Source organism: Leucopleurus acutus, assembly GCF_964270905.1.
Source record: "Leucopleurus acutus genome assembly, chromosome: 3".
Classification (NCBI taxonomy): domain Eukaryota; kingdom Metazoa; phylum Chordata; class Mammalia; order Artiodactyla; family Delphinidae; genus Leucopleurus; species Leucopleurus acutus.
The window spans coordinates 161,973,375-161,993,375 of record NC_139145.1 but is presented as its reverse complement, the minus strand read 5'-3'; the positions used below and the strand labels follow the sequence as shown (position 1 = coordinate 161,993,375).

Sequence of the window (20,001 nt, the reverse complement as noted above, 5' to 3'; positions counted from 1 at the left end):
CGTGAGAGGCTATACAGTGCCATTGTGCTCCTAAGACGCCTCCAAAGATTTGACCACTAAGCCCTCTGTGACGTGGTGGACGGAGGCTGGAATTTCTGCCGATACCGAGGCCTCCTAACAGCCAGCCGAGGGCTGCCAGGTAAGAGGCAGCTGCAGAATGTGCCTCACTCACTCAGCCACCAACTCAAACATGGTGCAGCGATGGGGGCACAGGTCATTAGAAATCGCTGTGTGTGCGTGGAGACTTTCCCTTGAGGAATCGTGAAAGCCAAGTCAAGAAAAAGAGAAGAGAGCGCCCCGAGTTTCAACTCTTCCTTAAATAAGCCAAACGGTGAGGAAAGTGAATCCTATTAGTTGGAAACGAGAAACACGATGGCCAAATACCTGCTCTCAAGAATGGCTTGTTCAACACACGATGTCTTCTCCTTCGAGGACAAGTCCAGAGACTGCTGACTGATGGCCGATAAAAACTTGAGGATCAACTTAGTGCTTTCGGTCTTACCTGCCCCGCTTTCACCACTGAAAGACAACATGCAGAAATTTGTGCTTCTAATTAAAACAACAACAACAACAAAAAACCCCAGCTTGGCCAGTGTCAGTCCAATTCGTCCACAGAGCAACTTTTTTGTTTTGAATTTTATTTTATTTTTTACACAGCAGGTTCTTACTAGTTATCCATTTTATACATATTAGTGTATACATGTCAATCCCAATCTCCCAGTTCATGCCACCACCACCAGCCCCCTCCGCATTCCCCCCTTGGTGTCCATACGTTTGTTCTCTGCATCTGTGTCTCTATTTCTGCCCTGCAAACCGGTTCACCCGTGCCATTTTTCTAGGTTCCACATGTATGCATTAATGTACACTATTTGTTTTTCTCTTTCTGACGTACTTCACTCTGTACAGCTCCTGAACAGTGGGAAAGAGCTCAAAGTGTTGAGTTACAGAGAAGAGTCCCTCCTCCTGGCAGCTGCATGGCCTCTGTGTTGCCAATGACTCCCTCAGCCTACAAGCTAAACAGAGGTACCACCTTCACGAAGCTCAGGTAATAAGAGGGATGGTGCCTTTCGTGGCAGGTAAGTTCTGCAAAGGCCGGGATTGGGGTTTTGTTTACTAAAGTGTCACAGACCTCTCAACAGTGCCTGGCTGGTGGCAGACACTCAGTAAGCATCTGTTAAATGAATGAACATGTTAGTGGTAACTTTCTGGTAAATACGCACAAAAATGCAATCATTCGTAAATATTGAGGGGACAAGGGAATGAACCTGTAGGTACTCGACCCACACTTGGGCACTTTATTCCCATAATAATTCCATGAGGCAGGCAGCGGCTAAGGGCCCGGGTCAGAACTGAACAGCAGGTCTGTCAGCAATCCAGCGTCCTGCAGAGATGCTGCTTCAGCGATGATTAACGAAAAGTGAACAAAGCAACCTCGAGGCCCTGGAGCTGGGGAGGGTGGGGGGCAGGGCAAATGAGAGGAGTTAATAGGATCTGAGTTGTGTCACAAAGGACCGGCAAACGTCAGCTAGGCAAAGAGGAAAGCGGAAGGATTCGGGGTCAGATGACCCTGTGAACGAAAGCAGAGAGGCCAGAGGAGCTGCGGGAGGTCTACAGGGGTGGGATTCTGGTTTGGTCAACTGGACCGAGACCAGAATGGGCAGAGAAAGGGCAAAAGGATCGAGGTCGATGGTTCTGAGGCCACCACAGGAGACAGAAGGCGAAGGCCAAGCCCATCAAGGTCACCCGTGAGGAACACAGCTCTGAAGTCGTGCTCCAGGACTGCGGGTCCCTCAGGGAGACCAGCTGCTGTTATGATCTAGGCATGTGGTGGTCAGGCCATGGACAAGTACAACCAGGCTGGAGATGAAAGGGAAGAGATGGAGATGAGAGATTTGGAAGGAGAGACCCAATCAATTTTGTGTAAGGCACCCTGCTCGGTACCACAGGGAGAACAGAAGTAGTAAAAGGGCAAATAACTTACGAGAAAAGTAAACCCACGGCATAAGTAACGGTACGTGAAAACCAACACTATCACAGGGTAACAGGTTCATAACTGCTCAAGGGGGGAGATAAACAGATGAGGCCCCCACAAGTTCTAACACAGCACCCCCGTTGAGTGTCAAGAGCTAGGAGGTTATGAAAGAGGGATTGTGCAGATAACACGATGAATGATTAAGCACATGTAATAAAGGAGAGGAAATGACTCAGAGGTGACACCGTCCACTGCAGGCCCAGGGGAATCTCCACCGATCCAGGCCAATCACGGTAATTCCATTCCCTGCGCAGGTGATAAGGTGGTTGGCCGTGGGCAGGTGTCAGGATGCCAGCCAAAGAGACTTAACGCCAAGTGTGCTGAGGCGCCTGGGGAGGTATGCACGCATGCGCGCGTGCGCACGCTCACACGCACACGCACACACACAAAGAGACCAGACAGAACGTCCCTCTGGCTGCAGACGACAAATACTTGGGAATCCACAGCTATTTTGAGATTGGAAAGCAAAAGGCAAGACAATCAGAGAAGTGCCCAGTGGGAGTGGCTGAACCCACAGCCCTGACCCCGCCCCTGCCTTGCCGTCTGAGATAATCAAGGCCCACGCAAGTGACGCCAGCTCTGGTGAGCTTTTCTGTTATCAGCAACCAGAATCCTCCCAGGGCGGGGCTGAGCATTCATCTCTGTGGAGCTGGCACCTGCCTAGCCTGGGAGCTGGCACAGAGGAGACATTCAGCAAGGGGGCACTGAATGAGTAGCAGAAGCTAAGAGAAAGTTGCAAGAAGAGATTTAAATAACTCTCGATACTTAAAAATATATATCCCGTCTACCTAGCAGTTAAATTTTGTTAAAACAAACAAAACTGAAAGGGAGACGTTCTCTAGTTATAACGTGTGAGGCAGAAGTCATGGTTTACACGGTCCCCAAACCCACCTCTGTATCCTCCAGCACTCAGAGGTGGGTGGCATTTCAACCTCCCCTGCAGGAAGGGCGGCGATCGGTAACCAGGACCGAATGTGGCCAACTCAACCAGGAGGCGGCTGAACTGAGCAAGGGGGGTATCCGCTACTTCCACGTCGGGTGGCTAAACACCCTCATGGTCCTCTGGGCTCCCTGCCTTCCAGGCCTGCCGTTTGGGTGCCCTCAGGGTGGCACATCTCCAAAACAAAGCGATGTGTGGCATAAAAAAATCACCTTCCCACGTGGGGCTGTGAAATAGCAAGAAATAAGCCACTCCTGTGTTATGCCTCTGAGATTTGGGGGATGTTACAGCAATTAGCACAGCAATTAGTCTACTCTGACGAACACGGTAATTATACAGCCGTGGAGAAAAAGCTGTTCAAATTGGACAGCACAGACTCGTCAAGGAGAAGAAAACCCGAGATTTGCATTGTCCTTCACCCGTCAAGGAGACTGATCTACCACCAGCTTCGGCCCACTTTTTTTTCTCATTGTAGCAAATTTCCTTCAAGCATCTTCTTTAAGTACATCTTTTTTGATACGTAAGTAAAACTTGAAACAAAAATGAAACTCGGATTTGTACAACAGTAGTTCTCAAACTTGGCTGGACATGAGAATTACCCACGGTCTCCCCTGATCCGAACCTGTAAGGGTAGAATTCAGTCATCAGTATTTTTTTAAAATTTCCAGATGATTCTACTATGAGGCCAGGGTGGGGAAGTACTACTCCTGAAAGCAATTGTCACATAATTCAGATAGGACTGCACCAGGAGATGAAAAAGGTGACTGTATATACGAGGTTGTGCAAGTGTGGCATGAATAAGGCAAAGAATATAAATAACTCACAAATCGTTAAAACCCAGAAATATGCCAGATGTCCCCAGACATTAACATCAAGGTAACAGGTCTCACTTTTATTTAACTCTCCTCTTCTTCCTCCCCTCCCCTGCCTGCGACTTTAACACTCCTCATGAAAATATTTACTGAGGGTCACAAAACGTGATCTTTAAAGCAATGAAGAAAGAGCATCTCTGCAGGTGTTCCTTCCTTCCCTAAGTATCCGTGTGCCTACTACGTGTCAGGCTGCACTGAGGGCTGGGAACACACTCCTGAAACAAACGGTCACGGACAGTATTTATGACCCAGCAGCAGCAGCAGGAGATATCAAAGAATCACAAATTACAGTTAATGCTGTCAAGTATAAATCTCAGGAGATGGGAGGATTCATAATTTAGATGGAGGGCTCAGGTTCAGCGAACGCCTTTCTGGGGGAATGACATTTAGACTGAAATGCAGAGACACGCACAGGAGTTAAGTGGGTGAAAACTGAAGGATGGGGAAAGGAGGTGGGAGGGGAGGGAGACCCTCCCTTTCCTGCTTGAGGAAAGGGCTTGGAGCCTTGGGGGAAGGGAGAGCAGCCTGCACAGCCAATCGGGAAGGAAAGGGAAGGGGCTGGGGTCCCACTCAGAGGCCACTGTTTTCCAGTCAAGTATGGAACTGGTTCTTTTCAATAGGGGAGGGGAGAGAGGCTGCAGATGGAGTTTCATTGCCAATGGCCAATGATTTCATCAATCGGTCAAGCCTAGGTAATGAAGCCTCCATAAATCCCAAAAGGACAGGGTTCAGAGAGCTTCTGGGTTGGTGCGCACGTGGAGGTAAACAGCGGCTCCCTGGAGGGGGCAGGGAAGCTCCCCCACCCTTCCCACACCATGCCGTGTGCATCTCTTCCATCCGGCGGTTCCTGAGTTATATCCTTTTATAGTACAGCGGTGATCTAGGAAGTAAACATGTTTGAGTTCTGTGTGGTGCTCTAGCAAATTAATCAAACCCGAGGAGGGGGGTCATTGGAAGCTCCAACCTAGAGCTGGTTGGTCAGAAGCACAGGTGACAACATGACTGGCATCTGAAGTGGAGGGAATGGCAGTCTTGTAGGACTGAGCCCTTAACAACCTGCGGGATCTGACGCTGTCTCCTGGTGGACAGTGACAGAACTGAGTTGACTGCTTGGTGAGCTATGTGATAATACAGCATGTATATTATAGCATTATAATGATATAATGACTAAGGATATACTCCTTTGCTTACCATATCACAGAACTATAAAGCCAGAATAAATTACATAATTAAATACAAACAAAATATAACACCAATAAAATCCAAATTAACAAGACTAACCTAACCCCCTGGTTAATGCTGTTTTGCTCAAACTGAAGCGCTCCTTGCACTGTGACTGTCCACTGCTTCTCTTGTGAGCCTGGTAGGCTCTTCCACCACGGGCGCTGTGATGAGTCACGTATTCCATCTGGTTCCTTTATTCCAGCCTCGATAAAACATTAACTCATACAGCAATCATGATGTTAATTCACCTTCACTTACAGTGAACACAGCACTTACATATCCAGTCCTGCATTTTTCTCATTAGCCTGTGGCAGTTACAGTCTTAACCCTTGGCGCCAACATGACCACAAACACAAACATGGGCTTCAGAGAAAACATGTTCACCCAGATGAACCAAAATGAGTTGATACCGTTAAAAAAAAAAACTTTTTAAATCGTGAAAATGAAAAAGGGAAAGAAAAATAATCAAAGCACTGATATGAGGCCTCAGAGGCCATATTAAAAGTTCTGAGAATTTTTCATAGGCAGAATGGAAAAGTCTCAAGACAGTTTTTAAGCAGAAGAGCGTCATGATCGGGGTCAAGGTTTTAAAGAATCAAATCACCCGGTGAGGAGTATGGAGTAAGAAGGGTGGATCGAGGGAGACAAGAGAGGAAGCAGGAAGTGAGGGCAGAGGGTAAGGGGAGGGGGCAGCAAAGAGGAGAAGCCAGCAGCCCCCAAACAGACGGTGGAGGGAGGAGGAAGGGGACGGCTGACAGCCCTGGTCTGGGTGGTTGGTAAGTGACAGGGAAGCGGGGGGGGGATGACTCGGGAGAGCCCAGGGAGCTTGCATGTGGGATCTTCCTGGACCAGGTCCCCTGCATGGGCGCTGGTAACACAGCGGTTCACATTTTTCAATACTCATCGAACTGGATATATGAGATTGGTACAGTTTACCGTAGGTAGTTTGACCTTAATTGTTGGGGGCAGGGTGACTCTTCTAGATTCAAGAATGACTTCCGGATCTCAGGCTTGGGACCCGGTAGGACGGAGAGCCCACTTGCTAAGAATGAGAAGCATGAGAGGAGGACCATGTTTCTGGGAGAAACTCAGGATGGACTGACGAGGTGCCACCCCTGAGAGGCCCATCAGACACCTCCGCGGTGATGCCTCAGGGTGCCTGGACACACGTGTGGAACTCAGAGGAGAAGTCTGCAGGGGAGGCACTGAAGTCTGGGGAGTCACGCAGACGCACGCTAGAAATTTTTGAGTGATGATGCCAACGATCCAGTAGAAAAGAAGAGGCCAAGAATCAGGGGCAGTGAGGCTCAAAGATGGAGCAAAGTGCCCAGGAAAGCACGGAGGAAGGATCAAAACACACCTGAAGGAAAGGGCCTCCCATGGAAACAGGACCCTTTACCCACCCCGCAGGCTAGTCTCCCCTCCAGTGCAGGTATCGGCCAACTGTGGCCCCCAAGTCTGCCCTTCTGCGTGTTTTTATAAATAAAGTTTTATTGGAACACAGCCTGGTGGTTCACGTGCGCTCTATCTACGAGCACTTCCGTACTCCAAGGGCAGAGTCGAGTAGTTGTAATGGAGCCGATCTCAGCCACGGAGCCGAAACTATGTATGTCCTCCCTGGCCCTCTACAGGATACCTCTGCTGACACCTGACATTCTCCATCCTGTGAATCAGATTGCCCTGATTCATGTGATTTTCTCAAAATATATACTAATCACTCCACTGCTTGCTACAAGACTTTGGAAACTTCTCTACTGCCTAGAGGATTCGGTCCGCAGGTCTTAGCAAGCAGGGCAAAGCCCATAAGATGAGCCCCTGCACCAGGAGAAAGCCCATAAGGTGAGCCCCTGCACCAGGAAGTGGGACTCTGTTCCGAAACTAACACAGGGAGACGGAAGTTCATGTCCTGTGCCTGTAGCTCACGCTCAGTCTCCTTGGCAGGTCCCCTCAACAGCTCCGAGCCTCGGCTCCCCCAGAGAAGGCTTCTGGTCTTTCTCAATGAATGGCAGTTCCCTCCTTGCCTTTCGAACACCAGTTCCTTCATGTCCTTAGCAGATCCCACACCTTACAGGTGTACCTTCTATTTGCATATGTTCCTTGTTCTTCCACACGTTTTCGCAAGTGCTTCTGTGCCCTTCCAGGGTCCCCTCTGTGCCTGCTGCTGTTCCCACGTACCAATGGACTCATGATCACATGTCACTTTCTCTGAGATATATTTTCGATTCCTTGCTGAGCATCTATTGCCATCTCCTCTGAACAACCATGTACACATTTCTATTTTAGCCTTAGGCAGGTTGTATTGAAATTACTTATTTACATCAGTTTCTTCCCATCAGAACAAAAGTTCCTAAAGGGCAGTGATTGGGTCTTTTCTTTTTTAACAAGGTAAACTACCATTTGATATGAGCGTGAGGCAGGCCCCATGCCTTATTCTGGCCGGTGCCCTTCTGACACAGGATGCAAGTTTTGTTCACTACTCCAATTCAATTATTTCTAAAATACTACTAGAATAGAAAAAGACCAAACACCCAATTATTATTCCAGAATATAAAAGACATAGTTAAGGAAAAAATCACTCCAATTTTGGAAAACCAAAACTTCTACAAAGCAAGCAGAGGTCCTAAACCAACAGCTGTTCTGCCCACCCATCCTTTGACTGACAGCTGTTGGATGCTGGCCCTCCTATCAGACACTGTCCTGGGCAACGAGTTGCACAGATGAATTAACCACAGGCCTTGCCGACACTACATTAAAAGTTCATACATACTGAAAAGAGAAAAACAGACTGAACAAAATAGACTAAACTCTGCCTGCCCCAAATTGATATTCACTTAAAATGTACTAGATGAAAATCTGACCTTGTCAGTTAGATTTAAAAAAAGCTCATGGAAGTTTTAAACATATATTTATATTTTAGAAACTATAATAGCATAAGCATTGGCTTAAACGTACACAAGAAGGGTAAAATAAAGAGCTTAAGAGAGAGAAACTCTTGAAAGTGAGACCAACAAAAAACGCTTGGACTAGAATCCACGAGACTAGCAGTGACACAGGCTCGTAAAGTGAGAGAAAAACTGATCTATGTGGTCCCTGCCTAATTCCAAATAGGCCTATTTTCTGGTTTCATAGGTAATTAGAGTGAAAGTTTTGAAAGTAGTAACATGTTGTACCACCAGGGGGCAGATCATGCCTGAGGAAATCTAAATAGGGCTACTGTACCCTACAATTTCTATTTTTACACTCAATTTTCTCTTAATTCCCGCAGCCCCATGCCCCACTAAAAAAAACTGCAAGAGGTCTATTAAAAACCAAAACACATTTTAATGAGAAATCTATTCTTAAAGACGCTGTTTCCTGAGTTACTTTAGATAAATACAGTTACTCTTTTCACATCAGCATTGCACAATGAGAGCTTTCTGTTTGGGGTCCCCTCTTCCTTCTCGCTCGCGGCTAGCCCCGCCTTCTTTTTAAATGCCACAGTCTTTGGCAGGAACATGCCAACCCTCTTCCGTATTATTACACACACATATATATGCACGATGACCTCATCTGATTTTTCACTTTCTTCCCAAACTGCTCTGTCTAGCAGGTGATATATGAGTCATGCTCTCATTTTTTCCACTGAAAGTAATAAACACAGCCAATCATCGATGGCAAATATTTAGGTACCTAAGTGTGGAAAACAACTTGATCTTCCTAAAATAGATGAAACTCTTTGTGTTAATCTTATCAAACTATATTCTGTATGCTGAAACAGTGATCTTAAATTCTAACTCCTGAACTTCAGTGAAGTCATCTAAAAGAGCCCACAAATAGTGCTCTAATTATAAGGCAAGTTAATTAATTGGGAAGGTGACTCTTTTTTTTTTTTTTTTTTTTTGGGCGGTACGCAGGCCTCTCACTGCTGTGGCCTCTCCCGTTGCGGATTACAGGCTCCGGACGCACAGGCTCAGTGGCCATGGCTCACGGGCCCAGCTGCTCCGCGGCATGTGGGATCTTCCTGGACCGGGGCACGAACCCGTGTCCCCTGCATCGGCAGGCGGACTTTCAACCACTGCGCCACCAGGGAAGCCCGGGAAGGTGACTCTTAAAAGCTCTGCTTTTATACTAAGCGTTAGCTTCATTTTTGATTAACTGCAAGTTACAATGATTCATATTTACTGAAATGCATAAATGGACAGTCCCTCTATCCAAGTTGTTTCTACAGCCCAGTGCATGAGCACCGTTAAGGTAATAAAAAGGAGAGAATGTATCTGCCCAGGTGCTTCCCTTCCCTTAAAGAAAGTAGGTGATAGAGGGAGGCAGGGAGAGACAATATGAACGTGTTCTACCTTCCACATTCATATAATTCTGATTGATTACAAGCGAAGGACCCCCGAACAAGAGTAATGGGTAAATATTGCCAATAAGAAGAACACAGGGGCTTCCCTGGTGGCACAGTGTGTTGAGAGTGGTTCAGAAAAATGCCTTTCTATCATTCCCTCAACATATAACATAGTAAGTCCCACTTCTGTGGCTAATTCAAAGGTCAACTTTAGGAACTCCCAATTAAAATCATTAAAAATTCTTAAATTGGGGAGATTCTAGGGTCATCTTCTCATACTGGCAAAAACCAGGACCTTGCTGCAACAGACAAGCATTCTGAGGAGTGCTCTAGAATAGGTAAAACATTTTAAATTTGGAAGAACTATGCAATGTTTCCATAAGTCAACAGAAGGACCATGTCTGACCACTGGAATAAACCAAAGAATAACTCGTGTCTTTTGGAAGCCATGGTCGTCAGTCTATTCAAAAGGGAAAACTCCATCTGAGAAATCTGGGGGTTGATGCGCTAACAAGCGGGCTCCGTGTCTGTGGTGGCTGCTGGCTGGGTTACCTGATGAGGACGCACTGGTTGTCGTGGCGCTTCCACAGGCAGCGGTAGCACTCGTTGGCGATGGCGAAGACGTGCGGGGGCAGCTCGCCCAGGTGGCACCTGCTGTAGCGCTCCATGGCGTCCCGTGAGTACAGGCCGGCGATGGTCTTGTAGGGGTTCACAGAGGCGATGATGGAGCCGATGTAGGTCTGCGAGGACAGGGGGTGGGGACACAGGGACCCGGGTTACAGGTGGCACTCGGGGCTGGGGGGGGGGCGGGGAGTGGGTGGGCACAGGATCTCATCCCCACCCACGCTGGGCAGAGACAGAAGCAGCTCAGCGTGGTCCATGCCTGGAGGGGAAGAGACGCCACCTCTCACACCAGAGCCGCTGTCTGAGCTTTACCAGAATCCGCCGAGTGTATGTTAAGGGGACCAGTGACTCCTGAGCCCCACTTACACGTTTTTCCTTTACCTTTGGGGACAAATCTTTTGCAAGGGAATGAAGCCATTTCAAAGAGCACTGCAGTGAAAGGTGAACAAGAGAGAGGATGGTGACACAGTGAGGCCCAAATCCCTGTTCCCCAGTGATCTCCTGACTCCGATTCTCATCTAGTGGCTATTAGGAAATGGCAGGATTAAAGAAATAAGAGAAACAGGGCGGGGTGGTGGATGAAGAGTTACTGCTTAATGGGCACAGGGTTTCTGTTTGGGACGGTGAGAAAGCTCTGGAGGTAGACAGTGGTTATGGTTGCACAACACTGCACATGTATTTAGTACACTGACAAACAGTCACAACGGTAAATTTTATGTGACATATCTTTAACTTTTAAAAAGCAACAAGACCACTTTGGGAGCACTAGGTATTCTTTCAGTAATCTCAAACACCGCGTGAAGTACCATGCAACTTATCTGGAGAATAGCTCACTGGAAATCTTATCTTTTCTGGAACCAAATCCAGGCCAGAAATTAAGCAAAAATCTTCAGAGCAGCAAAACAGAGGCTACAGAGTTAGTAAAGCAAAATGCCTCATGCCTCCTCCATATGGACATAAACTACTCATTTGTCCTTCTTCAAGAAAGGCTAACGAAGTTTGATTGTCAGACACAAGTGAAGCAGCAGATGAGAAGTGGTGGGGGTAGGACCCTGCAGCCACCACCACCTACCTGCCAGCTTCTGTGGTGTATACACTGCACCACGGGCTTGATGGAGAGCTATGGGCTGATTCAGCCCCCTCTCCCAATTCACACATTGAAGCCCTAACCCCCAGTACCTCCAAATGCAAGTATTCCTGTAGACAGGACCTTTAAAGAGATGATTAAATTAAAATGAGGCTGTTCAGGTGGGCCCTAATCTCGTCCTCATACGAAGACAGCATTTGGATACATCAAGAAACACTGGGGACGTATGTATGTGCACAGGAAGACTATGTGAAGAAACAGGAAGAAGGAGGCCGTCCGCAAGCCAAGGAAAGAGCCCTCAGGAGAAACCAACCCTGCTGACACCTTGATCTCAAACTTTTGAGCCTCCAGAGCTGTGAGAAAATAAATGTCTGTTGTTTCAGCCAGCCAGTCGGTGGTCTTTTGTCATGGCAGCCCGAGCAGACTAATAAACAGGGTCTGACCCTTTCACCACTCACAATAACCCTAGGAGGTTCACAGTGTTATTACACCTACTTTTCAGAGGAGGAATTTGAGGCAGAGTGATAAAATTTTGCATTCGGCCACATAGCCAGTAAGTGGTAGAGGTGAGATGTGAATGCAGGCAACCTAATTCCAGAGCCTTCTCTTCACATTCACTGGCAGGGGGTGGCAACACAGCACAGCACAAGAAAAGCAAGAAACGCTGGACAGAAAGTCTAAACATCCTGAGCGCATCTGTACCATATTATAGCAATTTGTAATCATTTATATTCACAGTGACTGCCAGGAACATCAAGTATCGTGTGTCCCGTCTTAACTGTTTTCAAATGTAAGGAGGTCTATAACATGTTTTGGAAATATTTTGAACCAAAACAAGGTTAAAAAGGTCAAAGAGTTATTACTGTATGATCCAACAATTCTACTCCTAGGTATGCACCCAAAAGAATTAAAAACTGGTCCTCCAACAAATACACAGCAGCGTCATTCGCAAGAGTCTGAAGGTGGACACAACCCAAATGCACGTCATCGGATAGATGGGTAAACAAGATGCGGTACACATCCACACAGTGGAATATTATTCAGTTGTGCAAAGGAAATGAAGTACTGATACAGGCTACAATGTAGATGAACCTTGAAAACACGACACTAAGTCAAAGAAGCGAGATACAAATGTGCACACCTCCAGAGCAGGTAAAGCCACAGAGACAGAAAGCTTGGTGGTAGTTACCATGGGCAGAGGGGAGGGTGGGGCGAGGCAGGACTCGGGGGTGACTGCTTTGCAGGTACAAGGTTTCCATTTGGGTGATGAGAACATTTTGGAACTAGACAGAGGTGCTGGTTGTACAACACGGAATGTACTAAATGCCACTGAATTTACTTTAAAGTGTTCAGTTTTCTCTTATATAAATTTCACTTCAATTTAAAAAAAATTAAAAGACGTGGAGCTTTCATGTATGAATGTTCAGGTCTTTGGAAACCTCCACTCTCTAGAGAGGCCACTTTTCCCTGTCACAGCACCATGGGGAGGATGTGGCCAGAAAGAAAGGTGGAAGCTTCTTCCTCTGGGGAAGGAAAGGGTCCTACTTCTAAAGGAGAGCAGAGAACCACACGGTTCCCTGGAGGATGCCAGACACCCTCCATCAACGCCTTGGCCACAGGTGCTCGTGGCTTCTTTTACATCGACTGTTTGCACAGGTGAGGCAGGCAGGTACGTGACGCTTGAGGCTCTGGGTGTCTGGCCACTTCCTCTGGTTGGTCTAAAACGTCAGGCCTATTTCTACCTTTCCAGTAGTTGTATGCATGATTACTGTTATTCTGTGACATATGAAGACTGTCCATTTTCCTGTGAAACATGTTCTTTTTCCTACTTTGGCAGAAGTCAAGACAGTCAGTGCCGTCCGTCTTTATACAGATAGGTAGGCGTGCTGCCGATCTCCTTTCTCAGCTACAAGTAAAACAGAAAAGCCCGTCAGGGCATCAACTTGACTATTAAATGTAAGTAACGTTAGAAGAGTAAACCATCACGAACATATCTTTTTAAGAAAACAACATGCCTAAATCGTGAAAAGTTTTGCACTCCCCATTCATAACCTATGTGTATGGTGGTCGTAAAATTCTGATGAGACTTTTAAAAAATGTATTGGTTCACTCATGAAAAACATCATAACCTTTTATTAAAAGCTTTCCTTTGAAAGTGATTATTTTGGTCAAAACCTCGTAGGCACGCTACCCCTTCCTGGTTGGGGAACTGGTCTCCCAGCATGGCTCAGGGCAGGGATCCCCTAGCCCCGGGCCGTGGACCGAAACCGGTCTGCAGCCCGTTAGGAACCAGGCCACACAGCAGGAGGTGAGCGCCGGGCGAAGCTTCACCTGCCGCCCCCATCACTCACATTACCGCCTGCACCATCCCCCCTCGCACCATCCCCGTCCGGGGAAAATCTGTCTTCCACGAAACAGGTCCCCAGTGCCCAAAACGTGAGGGACTGCCGGCTTAAGGCATCACTCACCCTGACAGCATGCATGTCGTGGATTTCGTATGGGGGCAGGACACCCAAGGCTTGTTAGCGAAGATGAAGACAGAACACCCACAACGGTCTCAACGCCTAGTTTCGCTTTTGAGTGATTCACATCGCACTTGGCCCAATGAAGTAGCTGGAAGGTGTTTCAGAAGGACAATGTGGTCGGCGGCGTGGCAGTTACAGATGACACACGTCTGCCTCACACCCGGTCCCCGGGGATTCCAGAGAAGTGAAGCCGGCCTCTCTGAACAGCAGACGGTCAGCACTGAGGCAGCCCCTAGAGTGGCAAGGTTTCTGCTGGCGGTCACGCCGGGTGGACCCGCTAACGCATCACGTACCTTCCCAGACCGAGCCCGGTCACTGCCGCGCAGTGGGAGCTGGTGGCCCGTGAGCTGATGCCCAGCTGATGTCTCTGGCTCAAAAGTCATTCCAACACGTCTAAAGACTGTTCCACTGTTGAGTCGCCATCTTATATAATTTGTAGCTGACAGTAACTTCAACCAATGGACTCATATGTGCCAACAGGGACAGCAAAAAACCGGACTGAATTTGAGCCCAAACTCAATAACCTGATATCTCTCCTTTAAAAAAAAAAACAAAAAAAACTAAAGAATATATAAAATGTGTGTATGGCTGTATGGAGAAAGAATCCAATTTTTTAATAGTTATTTTTTAAGATTATAGGAAACCTTGCCTCATTTAGAGTTAAAAATGTCTCCTGCTGTAAGCACCTCCACGTAGTTCCAGACATAAATTAGGCTCTTAGAACACGAATGCACACGTTTTACTGTTTCACCTTCTCACTAATGACCTGAGTCATTTCTTAACAAGCTTGTCACCAGATTTTAAATGACAATTAAGTCTACGGGTTTCCAAAACAGCTTTACTGAGATTTCAGAACTGTGGGACACGGAGGACAATCTGCCCTATGCAGACACACTGTCGCACACCCTCATTTGCTCCGACATAACCTTGACCTGTGGGCAGCGCAGAAGCCATGCTTCTGCCTCTTCTGACAGAGGAAGGAACAGAGCCAGTGAGTGAGGGTAACGGCAGGATCCTGGATCCTGGTTGTGGGGTGCTGCCCTCGGGTCTGTGATGACGCCCTTCCCCACTCACCTACGTACAGCATGGAATCGTCCCAGACTCTCCAGCCACGTCGCCAGTGGCCACTGTCTCCATGTGCTGTACACCCCACTTTCAATTAACTCTAGAATCAACCCCCTTTTTCTCCATCTCCACCGCCCTGGCCTCACTTGCTCAGATGTCCCCGAAAGCCTCCTTTCCCACTGATCTCCCACTCGGTCTTGCATGTTCAATCCCAGCTTCACATGTGACAAATGAACATCTGAAAACAAAAACTCTCCTGCGTAAAACTCTTCAAATAGCTCCCACAGTCTTCAGGGCCGAGCCACAGGAATATTCAGGAAAAGAGTCCGAGCACCCACGTCCTAATGAATTATTCTCCTAAAAGTTTCAGGAGTGCGGACCGTTTCAGCTACTTAACTCATTGAGTTTTCATTGTTTGTGCCCATATTCGTGCCAAATGGTACTTCTGAATCTCCCTAAAAGGAATGTGTAAAACAACGTGGCAGCAAGAGTCACAGTTCCTAATGGTTTATTCAAATTAGGTGAAATGGTTGAGGTCTATCAGCAAAAATAATTACAGCTGGGGCACCTCTATCTTTTCTTCCCCTCCCCTGAACATACCACTCTGCATGGATTATTTTGTCATTAAAACAAAGGCTGCATGGGTAAGAGATGTGCGGAATAATAAGGAAAGTTCAACATGTAATGTAAGTAAATATGGAAACTGGGAATGGAGGGTGTAGAAGAGCCGGGCTGTAAGTTAAGTACCAAGTGAGGCAAAGATACAATGCAGTAAGGAATCCTAAGAGTTGTGAGACAACAGTGTGTTCCATGCTCGTACCATTGGTCACTCTCTAAAAAGGTATTTTTTATTACTGCCCCCAAAACCACCATGATAACGCCATGCACTTTGGAACTCTGGATACGTGCAACTCTCAAACACCAGGAGGGGCCAGGTGCTGGTTTCCTCATACTGGATTCCGAATTCCATGAGAATAAATCTCCTGGTCATCTTAATGGCTTTTCAGAAATAGAAAGTATATTCTATTTTGAAGCACGTAAAATTTTTTTTCTAGTCAGAAAAGTTCCACATAACTCACCAAAAAAATACATTTCCTTGCCCATTTTAATAACCTGGAACAGCTGCCGTGCCTATTGCTATGAAACACTGGGAGAAATGCGCTGCATTGCTTCAGTGCAGAATCTACCAATTCAAGGTTTTCAAAAGGCGTAAGGGTATAATACCTATATCTAGTCCCCCACCAAAAAAAACTGAGTATAACAAAGAACACTAAAAGTGACCCAGTGGCCTCAGATGCGCTCTGCTGGTAGAAACGGAGGATCCATGTTACCGTTGGGAAGTCACTATTCCAACACAGGAAGAAATGATGGAGACAGCAAGATTTGGTCAAGTTAGAAGACTTGAAGTCCTCACCCTGGACCTACCTTCCCTGGTACACTGCTTAACCCCTCTAGGCTCGAGATTCCAATCAGTAATAATAGCATGTCCTCTGTTACCCCACCTCAGCACCATGTGAAAACATTACGTAAGTCACAGGCATGCATTATAGTTTTTGTTAATGAAAACAAGACTACAATGGCTTTTCATCATGTGGGTCTGAAAAGCTGGATGGAGATCAAGTAATCTGAAATGCACTAGGGAAACTGGTTCAAGTCAGTGCCGCAACTCTTCTAAAGGGAAGGACTTGTTAAGAAGTGGGAACCGGGCTTCCCTGGTGGCACAGTGGTTAAGAATCCACCTGCCAATGCAGGGGACACGGGTTCGAACCCTGGGCCAGGAAGATCCCACATGCCGTGGAGCAACTAAGCCCGTGCACCACAACTACCGAGCCTACGCTCTAGAGCCCGTGAGCCACAACTACTGAGCCCGTGTGCCACAACTACTGAAGCCCGCACGCCTAGAGTCCGTGCTCCTCAACTAGAGAAGCCACCGCAATGAGAAGCCTGTGTACCGCAACGAAGAGTAGCCCCCGCTCACCACAAGCAGAGAAAAGTCCACGTGCAGCAACGAAGACCAAAAATAAAATAAATAAATTAAAAACAAAAAAAAGCGGGAACCGCTAGCCAGATTTACTCCCCACCCACCATTCTCCTCTTTCCTTCTCTCTCGATCATCACAGCTAAACATAGCCATGACTTACTTGCCCAGATCTCTACCTTGAATGCAGCTTCAGTTTTAAACTGCAGATCTGTATACTCAGCGGCCTGCTTGGGCATCTCCACTTGGATGCCCCCAAGCCCAAACTCAACATGGACAAGGCTGAGCTCCCCCAAACACCTGCCTCTTCTCACACAGTCACATCTTCGCAAATGGCACCATGGTCTACCCAAATGGTTGATCCAGAAACCTAGCAGTCATCCTATAAACGTCAGCCTGCTGCCCGCCCCCAAGCCCAATCAAACACCTAGATTCTACCTCTTAGTATGTCTCATACTCCAGCTCCCCCAGGATTGGTTTGGAATCCCATCATTTCCCATCTGGTTTGCTGGTCACCTCTCCTCCTAGACCGGTTATACCTGCTGGACTCACCCATCACCTGCAGCCAGACTGAGTTTTCCCCAAACTCACCTTTGACACTGTCCCCTACCAGCCTTCATAAATGAATTCAAGGTCACTAACTCACACACAGTGCCCTTCTTCACCTGCTCTTGACCACCTTGCCAGCCAGCTGCACGCAACCTTCACTGCAGCATCTTGGATGTCCTGCAGCTGGACAAATGTACCACGTTATTTGAAATCTGTGCTCGTGCTGATCTTCTGCCAGGAATGAGCCACCCTCCCTCTTGGATGAATTCCTCTAGGAATTCCTTCAAAACTCGGCACGGTTAGTGCCTCAGCTGGAAATTATTTTCTGACCCCCTCGTACCTCTTCCTGCGATGCTCATGCTTTCTGTTCCCAGCACTTTTATCACACTCATCGTCACCCCGGGCTATTGTCAAAGATTTGCTGTGTCTGCATTCATCAATAAGCTAGGAGGTCCTGGTGGGACAGTGCCTTTCACTTATTCAATCTTTCAAGAAACAATTAGCACGAGCAAGATGAATTTTGCATCCTTGGAGTCTCACACACAGCCTGGCACACAGGCAGGGCTGAATGAACACAGATATATTAGGGGCACACAAATTCGCTACCAATCCACCAAACAGGTTCCTGTTTTAACTGCATTCTCGTGCTCTACAGCCACCTTCTCCCTAACAAAATTACTTGCCATCCCTGTCCAATTAAACAATTAAAACCGTTAAGCGTGCAAGATGGTTGAAAAGAAAACTTGATCACATCCGATAACTCAAGATGTTACTAAATTCAAGCTCTTATATTTAGAAATGACATTTCCATTTAATCTGAGTGAATTTCTGACTCATATTCCCTCCTTGTTGAAAGGAATCTGACCCAAAAGAGGCAGGAAAGGGGAAAAAAAAATTAACAAAAACAGAGTTCCTAATTGCCACCATCATGTGCCGATGTAGAAATGGCAACTCAACAGCATAAATGTTTGGTCAAGTTTAAAAATACACAGAGTCAGACAGATGGTTACAATCATCTTTTGGCAACACCAGTCTTGATTTCATGTGAAAAAAAAACACCCTGACAAACCACACTGTATTCAGCTGTTCCTGGTATGAGACAAATGCCAAGCCTGCTGGCCATCCGGTCTTCGGGCCATCTATGAGAGGCGCGCTGTTACTTGACACTGGCTTTGGAAAGGGACGGAAAACAACCCCCAAAAATCTCCTCTGGGAAGACTGAACTCAAGGAAATGAATCTCAGCTTTAGACTTGCAGGCCTGCAACGGTGAACTCCACAGCCTGCCCTGCCCAGCGTGAACACCGCAGGCAGCCCAGGTGAACTCACTTGCAATCCACATGTGTCTTCAACTGGCTGCTGCCTGCCAACACCTTTTGCAGGTTTCGAAGTTAATTCAGGAACAACGTCAAACACATTTACAGATTCGGTCTGGAAGGCCACCTAACCAGAGAAGTGTATTTTTGAAACACCTAAAAATACATGAGCTGTGAAGCATCTTCTGTGCTCACACCAGCCGTTATCTTTAGACACAGCCCCACTTCTTCAAATGGGCTCGTAGGACTCTCAGCTCTGCCCCGTTTGTTCGGCAAGACCAACAAACGAACCCATGAGGTGGGTGGAACAGAGCAGGGCTTCCTCTGGAGCCCCCCCCCAAGCCCATAATTGCAGCCTCACCCCAAGGCTCCCTGCAGCCTCACCCTGATGTGTTTCCAGCCATTCCTTAGAGGCTGGGACAGGAGGCTCGCCCACGCAACTGACCCACAGCAGGATGAACCTTATGACGGAGACAACGTGTTTCTCTTCCACTGGGCAGGAAACAAAACTGCCACACCACGGAGCCAGCTTAGCTGCTCCCCCACTGTGGACCCGGAGCTGACAGTCAATACAACAGAAACCTCAGCTGCTCTGGTCCACGTGGTGCGTAGATGCTGGGTACAGAATCTGAAATGATCCGGGCTCCAGAGAATACAATGCAACAGGCACCCAGAAGCCAGCTCGTCTCTCCCGCTCTCCTCTCCTGGCGGAGCTGCCAGCACTGCGCTCAGGGCCATCAGGGCTTGACAAGGCTGGGCGTCATCACCACCAGCCCTGCTACTTCACCTCCTCCGCCACACGTCTCATATCTAACTTCCTCTCGCTCACCGCCATCCCTACCCTGGTCCAGAACCCTCATCTCTACACCTCTGAATTATTGCCACACTCTCCCAGCCAATCTACCCTCTGTAGACTATACCACATCACTTCCCTATCAACCCTTCTAAATTTTTTCTCAGGGAAATTCTCTCTTCAAAAGCCTTTAACAAGGACAGTGTAGCCTCTTTACCACCAAGCCCAAACGCTGCTGCCTAGCTTTAAGTAAGGTAGGGTTTCTCGGCATGACTGACACCTTGGGCCAGATAACTCTTCGTGGCGGGGCCGTCCTGTGCACCTTGGGATGTTTAGCAGATGCCTGGCCTCTACCTACTAGGTACCATCAGCATCTCTACTACGGCAACCGGAAATGCCTCCAGAGAGTGCCAAATATCCCCTGGGGGTCACATCACCTGGTTGAGAACCACTGTTTTTAAAGGTGTCCTGACTCCAGCCTACCTATCCCACTAATTATTTGATGTTCCCCAGCACACACCAGATTCCATCAGCAAAGGAACCTTCTCCCAGTTTAGTGAGGCCATCGCACCAAATGCACCCTCATCTCTCCACCTTCATGGATGGCGTCTCACCAGCCTTTCCTCCTGATCAACACTCATCCCTCCTTTGCAGTATCATTATTGCCGCCCCCT

At 47.5% G+C, this 20,001-nt stretch overlaps 1 protein-coding gene across 1 annotated transcript in view; it reads right to left on the bottom strand.

Moving 5' to 3' along the window:
* Positions 1–20,001, bottom strand: part of MYO10 (myosin X) — a 218,403-nt gene that overhangs the window by 93,658 nt on the left and 104,744 nt on the right. Inside the window, 2 exon segments of the mRNA XM_082836186.1 lie at positions 385–519; positions 9,945–10,132. Of these exon segments, the coding sequence (XP_082692312.1) occupies positions 385–519; positions 9,945–10,132 (323 nt within the window).